Source organism: Camelus ferus, chromosome 13 (genome assembly GCF_009834535.1).
Source record: "Camelus ferus isolate YT-003-E chromosome 13, BCGSAC_Cfer_1.0, whole genome shotgun sequence".
NCBI classification, from domain to species: domain Eukaryota; kingdom Metazoa; phylum Chordata; class Mammalia; order Artiodactyla; family Camelidae; genus Camelus; species Camelus ferus.
In genome coordinates this window covers 39,075,024-39,084,558 of record NC_045708.1, presented here as the reverse complement: position 1 = coordinate 39,084,558, position 9,535 = coordinate 39,075,024, and the positions used below count along the sequence as shown (strand labels likewise).

At 47.5% G+C, this 9,535-nt stretch overlaps 1 protein-coding gene across 10 annotated transcripts in view; it reads left to right on the top strand.

Annotated features, from left to right (window-relative positions):
• Positions 1-44: 44 nt before the first annotated feature.
• Positions 45-9,535, top strand: part of LOC102516351 (NADH-cytochrome b5 reductase-like) — a 28,710-nt gene continuing 19,219 nt past the window's right edge. For 4 of the 10 annotated variants that reach the window (XM_014555433.2, XM_032494370.1, XM_032494371.1 and 1 more), the window contains exons 1-4: positions 47-172; positions 4,674-4,961; positions 5,893-6,041; positions 8,494-8,581. In XM_014555433.2, the coding sequence (XP_014410919.1) occupies positions 4,773-4,961; positions 5,893-6,041; positions 8,494-8,581 (426 nt within the window). In that variant the 5' untranslated portion in view covers positions 47-172; positions 4,674-4,772. Of the gene's footprint in view, positions 181-4,673; positions 4,962-5,892; positions 6,052-8,493; positions 8,582-9,535 lie in introns of those variants that run through there. The other 6 variants (XM_032494368.1, XM_032494365.1, XM_032494366.1 and 3 more) reach the window with 4 other exon arrangements.

The following is a 9,535-nucleotide window of genomic DNA, read 5'->3' as shown; positions in this document are numbered from 1 at the left end:
TGGACGCCAAGCCTCGTTGTATGAGTGACAGCTGCTTTAACCTATCACAGTCAGGGAATCCTCGTCTTGCCCCCACCACGCAGGCCGTCCTCATTTTCCCACAGGTGAAACCTCCTCGCCTCCGCGGGTGAGGGAGGGAACCTGCAAGAGCCTCGCCAGAGGGGAACCGCAGGTGGGTAGGTGAGTGGTCGTGATAGGGGGCTGGAACGGGACTAGGATAAGAGCTTCAGGATTTAAGACCTGAACTCAGGACAACCTTGATAAACTTACGAGCAGCTGGAGCTTGGGCAGGGCACTTCCTTCTGAGCCTTAAAGTCACTCACTGTAAAAATAGGAATAGAAATGCCTAAATTGGCGCATCCGCGCAGCTCCCCGCACCTGGTGACTGCACAGTTAAGTTTCCTTTCCTCTGCACCACTTCACCTGTTGAGCCCGAGCGTGGCCCTAACACCACGCCCGCGCCGGCACCGACCGCACGCCTTCTCCCCAGCGCCGAAAGTGATTTCCTTTCCTTCTATTTTGTCGAAATTTCCCCTTCCGCCTCCTAGAAGCAAGGCCAGAGCCGGTAGAGGTGTACCTTTGCTCCTTGCACAACACGTATTTATCAAATGCCCACTGTGTTTTGGGCACTGCTGAGCATCGGGTTTGCACTGGTCAATGAAACAGGTTTGCGATGTAGGGCTTACAGTTTAGTGGGAGATACAGACAGAAAGCAAGTAAAGTAAATAGATAGCAATTGCAACACACACACATTCCTATCCTTCTTCCCTAGTTATTTTTCTCTTTAGTATTTAACATTAACATAACACATTTTCCATTTTGATCTTGTTTAACGGCTGTCTCTCCCATTAGAATATAAGCTCCTTGAGTGCAGGGGTGTCTTTCTTCACTGCTGTGAAGTCTGCGCCTTGAACAATCCCTGGCACATAGTGAAAAATATGACTGGTAGGTTCAGGGAGGGCTCTAAGGGGGAGGTGACCTTGAGAAGACCTGAGGGTGAGACGAGTCACCCAGGCAGAGGCAGCAACATGTGTCAAGATCTAGCTTCTTCGACTGAAAAATAGAGGCTGACAGGAGATGTGAACCGTGTCTTTAAAATTCATAAGGAGATTTGCAGATACCAACTACTATATATAAAATAGATAAACAACAAGTTTATATTGTATAGCATATGGAACTGTATTCAATATCTTATCATAACCTGTAATGAAAAAGAATATGAACACAAATGTATGTATGTATGTATATGTATGACTGAAACATTATGCTGTACACCAGAAATTGACACAACGTTCTAAACTGACTATACTTCAGTTAAAAAAAATTCATGACAGATGTGGCCAACTTGTCTACTAATTTCCAAAAAACCAGGGAAAGTGGGATTAGTTAAACATAGAGAAGGTAAACTTAAGGCAAAGATGAATAAGAGCTTGGTGGTAGAATATGGAAAGAATAAAACACCATGTTTCCTCTCAAGGGGGTCTCAGTCTGCTAAACCTTCCAGAAATCATAGAACCAGCAGTAGAACCAGGTTTTCTTTCCTCTAAAGAGAAACCTTTCCTCTCTAGGAGAAAGATTTATTGCACATGGAGGGAATACCCTTCTAAAACCAATGATAGTTTATGGTAAGAGAATTTGGACAAATTCTGATCAGGAAGAGTGTTGGGCACCAGGCAGAAGATTGGATTGTATCTAATAGGTGATAGGAGCTGTTAAAGATTGCTAAGCAGAGGCTGCTGTGATCAGAGCTAGTGGCAGGTGTACTGATGGATGGTGTAGGGGAGACTGGAAGCACATTGTTTGGGCCCATGGAAAGCTCCAATGTAAACGAGCAAGGGAAACAGGAAAAGTGGGCAAGTTCTTAAAGCTTAGGACTCCTGGAAAGTGATTGTTAACCAAGAAAGGGGCCTTGCCTGTCCTCCTGCAGACTCAGTGGTTTGTTCCTCTGCTTTCCCACAGACTTGGCCCACACCTTGTTTCTAGCACTTTATGCACAAGTGAAGCTGCTACCATTGGGAGGCTCCAGGGTGTCCATAAAATTCAGTGACAGTTTGGCAAGTTGGGTCCCTGCTCTGTGCCAGCCCAGCAACGGGCACTAGGAGTTGAAGATGAAGACACTCTCCCCTGCCCTCCAGAACTATGCAATCTAGGGAGAAAGAGCAGCCTGGAGCTTTAAAAGACCGGGTGTGCGTACTAACCTTGCTACTTCTGGCTTCCTGCCCAGGCCTCAGTTTTCTCCATTGTGAAATGAGGAAGAGCATGGCCTCTACTTATGAATGGCTGTCGGGAGGATTGAGGGAGTTGGTGCAAAGTGCTTGGCACAGACTGGCCCAGTATGTGACATCTATTCTTATAACGATAATTATCTGTTTAGTTGATAACTCTCTTCCAGGCCACGAGTTCTTCCAGGACACAGGCGACTGTCACTCACCTCTGTGTCCCACCATATCACTCAGCAGCCCCTGCCTAGTAAGTGTCTAAGGCAGGAATGAATGGGAGGAAATCCAGGACTGGAGTTCTTAGAGGTAATTGCGTTTTAGAGGAATAGATATTTACATCAAACAATATTTTGTGACATCAGACTTCCCCGCAGTTCTATTCTGAGACAAGAGGGAGGGAACACCCTCTTTTTTTTTTTAATTTAAATATAGTTAATTTACAATGTGTCAGCTTCTGGTGTATAGCATCATGATTCAGTTATACATATATATACTCTTTTTCATTATAGGTTATTACAAGATATTGAATATAGTTCCTTGTGCTAGACAGTACGACCTTGTGAACTTATTTACAAAACAGAAACAGACTCACAGACATAGAAAACAAATTTATGGTTACCAAAAGGGAAGGGAGGGGATAGATTAGGAATTTGGGATTAGCAGATACAAACTACTATATTTAAAATAGAATAAAATAGATAAACAACAAGGAATACCCTCTTTTACTTTCATTTGCCTGTGGAATTTTAAATGCATAGTTTCCTTGCAAGTGAGATGACCAGGTCTATTTCTGTATAAACTGTGGAGTCCCACATACAAATTTAGAGAACCTTGATAAATCCCAAACTGCCGTCACAGAAACATCTCAAAATAAATCATAGCCATTTAAATTTTCCTCCCTGATATGTCTTACAGACAATGCTTACCTAATGGCCCTGAAACCAAGCTCCTTTCCTTCCTTCCTTCCTTTCATATAACACTTTTAAAATACACGTATTTTAAAATACACACTGCATTGGCTCATAAAATGAATAAAAAATAGGTCTCTGCCCTCAAGGAGTTCACAGTCTCAAAGAGGAGAGAGATGTAAACATGTGGTTTCTGAACAGTGTGAAATGCTACAGGGTAGAGATTCATTACCTGAAGAGTATTTATTGAGCACCTACGGTGACCTGGGCTGGACTAAGTGCAGTGAGTGCTACAGGAAGCAGGAAGCCAAGCAGGCCTTCATAGAAGGCGCCAGCCTGTTCTCTTCCTCAACCCACTCACCCCTCCCTTAGTGTCAGTTATCCAGAGCTCAGTCTGTAGACTCAGGTACAGATAAGGCCTGTTTAATCCAACTGACAGCTAGATTTTGCCCCTGGGGCTCTCAGCATACCTCAGACTGAACTACCGTTTCCCCTCCTTCCTCTCTCCTCTGAAAGTCAACCTGTCTTGGGCCCACTAGCTACTCAGGGATCCAAGCGAAACACCTGGATGTCCCTTCTAGCTCTCTATCCCCTTCCCCTGCTTACCTCACATCCAGTCCATCTCTGTGTCCTCTTAATTCCTGCTTCAGGATTTCTCTATTTGACCCCGTCCTATCATCCTCCCTGCTGCTGCCCTGGTCCAAGTCCTCAGCACATTTCATCACCTTTCATCATGACCTCCTCCTCCGTTTTCTTGTGGTTTAGGAACAATATGCTCTGAAACCAGATAGAGCAGAGTTTAAGTCCCAAGGCCATCATTTGGGGAGCTCTGTGACCCTAGGTAAGTTATTAAACCTCTCCAGACCCCCAGTCTTCCCATCCATAAAATGGCATCTCCATTACTGGCCTTGTTGTAAAGATTAAATGAGATGCAGCAGTTTGGTAGGTGACCCACCAACAATGCTGAGTGAAAGAAACCAGACACAGAAGAGTACGTTCATATGAGTCTATCTATATAAAGGTAAAAACTGGACAAAGCTTATAAATAGTGGTTAGGGTTGCAAACAAAGTTGGTACAACTAAGGAAAAGCAAGGGAATGATTGTATCAAAATTCAGGACGGTGGTTATGGTGCGGGGCATTTGGGAAGGGACACGTGTGGCTTCTGGGATGCTGTCGGGGTTCTTTTCATTTGACTGGGTGGTAGTTACAAAGGTGTCATTTTATAACATTTTAATTTATTTTTATAACTTTTATAATGAATTGTACATAAATGTTTTACATCATTTAAAATATTTTAAGTATTCAATGAGATTTCCCACGTAAACTTAATCCAGCCCTCAGAGCACAGGAAGAGGTCAGAAAACCGTGGTTGCCAGTTCTGATTTCTGTGTCCTGCCTTCCTGCCTCCCCCACCAGGCAGCAGGTCCCGGGGTTGGTTCATCCCTGTCTTTGGTGCTCACACAGAGCTTGGCAACTGCAGGCCTCAGAGAGAGTGAGAGGAATAGAGGTGACCAGACTGTAACCACAAATTTTCCTTCTCCCAGGCTGGCAAGGGAGCAAGGCCTGGGCCCCTGGCCTCAGAGAACCAAGCCTGCTCTGTGAAGAGCCCTAGTTGTCCCTCGCAGCCTGAAGCCCCACTGGCGATGGGCGAGAGGGAGGAAGATGACAAGGAAGCCTGGCTGCAGCTTCGACCAGTGGAGCCCTTGCCTTCCCAGTGCTGTGGCGCTGGCTGCTCGCCCTGTGTGTTCGACCTCTACCAGCGAGACCTGGCAAGGTGGGAGGCAGCCCGAGCCAGCAAGGACAGGAGCCTCCTGGGTGGGAAAGAGTCACAGGTGAGGAGAACTGCTCCTCAAACGAGAGGGCCAAGTGGCAGCATCTACCTGGCTTTGGCCCTGTACAGTGTGCCTGATCGGGGAAGCTTCCTTTGACCCTGTAGAGCGGAGAGAAAAGTGTCAGCTTTGTGGAAGTAGACTGATCCAGGTTTAAAGCCTGACCTTGAGCTGGTGTAGGGGTAGGGGAGAGGGGAGGTAGTCGTGGGGGTGAGGGGAGATCCCTGGAGTGAACTGGGTGTGGGCATTTTACAGGAGAGGAGATCTGTGAGTCATGGCACTCAGAGAAGTCTTCCCGAAGGAGGTGCCAGTCGGGTGGAATACTGAGGGCACAGGGCTGAGACTTAGAAGACATGAATTTGAGTCCTTGCTTATAGTGTAACGTTGTACAAATAACTCACTAGCACTCAGGCCTCAGTTTCCCCACATGTAAAATAAAGATATTGGATTAGATAATCTTTAAAGACCCATCAGTTTCTAAATTCTGAAATCTGGATTTCAGCAGGTGTGAAGGGCGGGTGAGTCTTTCACACATTGGAGATGAGTGTTCTTGATAGAGGGCACTGCCTGAGCAAATAAAGACTCATAGGTGGGAGGCAGCAAGGTGGTCTTAGGAGTTCAGAGAAAAGTCTGGCATCTGATGCCTACGAGATAAAATAAGGCTTGAAGCCCATCCACTTACCCTTGAGTGTCCAGCTAAGGACCCTGCACGTTGTCCTGGGGCTAAAGGGACCGTACAAGGCTTCAGAGCAGGGTGAGCTCAGTGCCACGGGCTCTGGCAGTCTTAGAGCATGAAAGGGAAGTAAGATGGGACGACTCTGTTATACAGAAAATGTATCGGCCGCGATACCTCTCCTTGGGGAACGGGTGCTCGTGAATGGTTGCGTGTCTCTTGAGTCCCAGCTTCTAGCTTGTGAACCTTTTCCTGTTGCAGAGCTGCCCCTCCAAGCTGAGCCCAGAGACCTTCCTGGCCTTCCGCATCAGTGCCGTGGACAAACTTACCAAGGACACCTACCGTGTCCGGTTTGCACTACCCAGAAATAGCCAGCTTGGCTTGCGGCCTGGCCAGCACCTCATCCTACGGTACAGTCAGGTAGTGGGAGGACCCAAGCTCTGCAGCCCTGCTTTACCGTTTGTTAGCTGTGCGGTTGAGGACAAGTTGCTTAACCTCCCTTAATCAACTGCGTTTGTCATCTTCAAAGTAAACATAGTAATACATAACTCAGAGAGGGTTCTTGGAATTCAACTAAATAATGCATTTTCATAATGAATAATAATAGCAATCATCTACTATCCAAGGCACAGTTCGGTGCACTTACACATCTGGGCTCATTTAATCCTCATGAAATTCTGTGTGGTGGGTCCCAGTGTCATGCCTGAGGGGAAACTAAAGTCAGAGAGATTCGGGAGCTTACCCAAGGCCACACAGCTAGGAAATGCTGGAACCTGGGTTTGAAAGCAAGCCATGTGGCTCCAGAGCTTGCGGTGTTAACCTCATATGATTATCACCAGTTGATAGAAAAGACATGGTCATTGAGAATAAGGGACTTGCTCAGAGCCATGTAGCTAATAAGTCATGGAGGCTGGATTCAAACCCAGACGGCCTGCCTTCTGAGTTACACCCGTCACTCCTCTGAACTTCCTGCTTCTTCCCAGCTTAATTTTCTCCTTAATTAATCTCCTCCCATCTCGACCCTCACCTCCACCTCCCCAGGGACAAGACCCTTTGGGACCTCCCACTGGAGGTGTCTGCCAGGCAGTTGACTCGCTGGGTCTGAAGCTCAGCAGAGGGATCTGAGCTGCAGATGTGGATGTGGGAAATATCAGCATATCCCTGGATTATGGATGCTCCCACATATGCATTCGGGAGCATATGTGGCGTGGAAAGAGGGAAGGAGGTAGGGGTAAACCTTGGCGACTCCAGCATTTACAGTGTTGGCAAAAGGAGGCCGAGCCAGCAAAGGAAACAAGGTGTAGCCAGAGGATGAGAAAGAAAACCAGGAGAGAGCTTACGACTAGTCACACTCGGGCCACTTGCCTCATACTGACCCCTGGTGTTTGTGCCCAGCTCATTCTGGCCTGTGGCTTGGCTGGCAGTCCTTAAAGCTCACTATTCCAGTGGACAGGAAGGGTCACAGGACAGGCCACAGCCCCAAGCAACGCGCATCCATAAGTCAGGGATACCCAGAGCTCCCTGCCTCTAGACTGGTCCCTCTCCTCCACCCTGTCTGTCACTCTAGTATATTCCTAACACTGACCATGTCACTCCTTGTTCAGACATCTGGTTCTCTATGATGCCTCCCCAGTGACACCCTAACCCAAGGCCCCAGCTTCCTCACCCACCAAGTTCTTCCCCCTCGTCCCCTCATTCTTGCCCCTTGTTCCAGCCCCAAGATCCACTCACCAGTTCCTGACTTGCCCTACGTTATCCTGCCTCTAAGCTTTTGCCCAGATTATTCCCTCTGCCTGGAATTACTTTTCTGTCCTGTCCTCGTTTTTACCTGTTAGCGGCCTGCTCATCCTTTAATACCCAGCTCAAGGAGGCCGTCTGAGGTTCCCCAGGCAAGAGTGTAAGTCAGTTTTACATCTGTCTTAGCAAATATCACAGTGGTCTTTGCATCTGAGCCATACCATATGTTCTGTTTATTATTTCCCTGTCTGTTCTGCAAGTATGTATTGAATATTTCTGCCCAACTTTTGATACATTAGGACAGGCCTTTTTCAATCTTTGCATACCTCAGAGAAGAAAATTTTGCACATAGTAGGACTCAAGAGAGGAGTGCTTAGGTACTCCAGGGAAGCTCTGAGGAACAGTGGTGAGGAACCCGACTCCGGAGGCAGACAGAACTATGGGTAAATTCTAGCAGTGTGACCTCCGGCAGGCAACACCCTTTCTCTAAGCCTTGGTTTCCTCATTTTGGTTATTGTTTGGATTAAATGAGATATTGTGTATAATATGCTTGGTGCATTGTACGCATTTAATACAGCATGGCTGCATGATTATCCACCTGGCCCTCTTGTTGATAACACTGGAGAGGACTCATGCGTGGCATCTGGTTTGGACTAGGGCACCGTTAAAGATCCTTTCAAGTTTGGTGCTCCTGGCACATGGTAGTGTTTGATAAATGTTAAGTACTTGTTAAACATAGTTGTTTTTATCTTGATCATTCTATGGTCAAAGAGAGGTTAGGAAAAACCACAGTGATGTCCTAAAACAGCTCACTTTTCAGTGTACTTTTTAAAGCACTTTTTCATTTGTAATCCCAATGAAACCACATGGCAGAGGCATAGATGGTTGTCCCCCTTTCTCAGAGGGGCAGCTGAGGGTTTAAATGACCTGCCCGGGGTCTCACAGCCAGCACATGGCAGTGTGGAAGCCCAGTGCTCTTTTCTTGTGCTTCACTTTGGCTGCCCCTCGGTGAGGATCACTGGGGCTGACTGGGCCCCCACCTTCACTTTCACCAGCCTGGCAGAGTAGGTACTGTAAAGGTTTGTTGACTGGCTGAGTCCCTGATTGAGTGCTTCTCTTTCCCAGAGGGATAATAGATGACTTAGAAATTCAGAGAGCCTATACGCCCATCAGCCCTGCCAACGCAGAAGGATACTTTGAAGTTTTAATCAAGGTGAGTGGATTCACACAGATGTTCTAAGGTGCTAAGGACTGGACCTCCATTTGCCAGTCTGGATTTGGTGGGGCAGTTCCTTCTGATGTGGGAAAAGCCACTGTTCACATGGGAGGAGGCTGGCTTGGGGGAAGAATGGGATGGTGAAGGAGGCCTTTTCCCATCTCTTTCTTTCCTGGGAAGAGGGGCTGCTGGACCACCAACAGAGGGCATATTCCCAGCAGGTTTTATGAAAAGGAGGCTCAGACTGAGAAAGGTAAAACTGCTCCTTCTCACCTCCTTACTGTCAATGGAAAGTGAGCATTGAGCCGGGGAAGGGGAAACCAAGTCACTGGCACCTACTGTGTGCTGGGCACGGGCATCCAGAGAGAGTCGGACATGGCACCCGCCCTCAGACAGGGGCCAGACCGGGACAGGGTAGTAGATACCGTGACAGGAGGCCCCAACCCAACTCAGTAGCTGGAGCTGCAGGGAAGGTGGGCTCGGCTTCCTAGAGGAAGCTGTGTGTTTGGGCTGGATGTTTAAGTCAAGAGAGGAAAGGAAGCTCCAAGTGCTGGAACAGCATGTACAACAGCAGAAGAGACATCATCTAGGGAACTGTTAGTCATTTGTGCTGGGACAGAAGAGGATGTGCAGACAAAAGGTGGGACATGGAGGACCTTGTGGACCAAACTAACTTGAGTTTGCCTTGCAGGGGGGTCAGCAGGGGCTGGGGCATTTGAATTGGGCCTCAAAGAAGGAAGACAAGTTAGCAGTGGCAGCAGTGGCATTCCAGGTTAATCAAAGACAGGGAAGGGTGAAATAGAACAGAGTCTTGTGGGACCTACCCAGTCTGAGTGGCAGGAGGAGAGATGCTCGTGGGGGCAGCCAAGGTGGGTAGGGAAATTGACAGAGATGAGATGAACAAAGGATACTGGGTACAAAACACTCCAGAGACCCAAAGAATAGGCAACA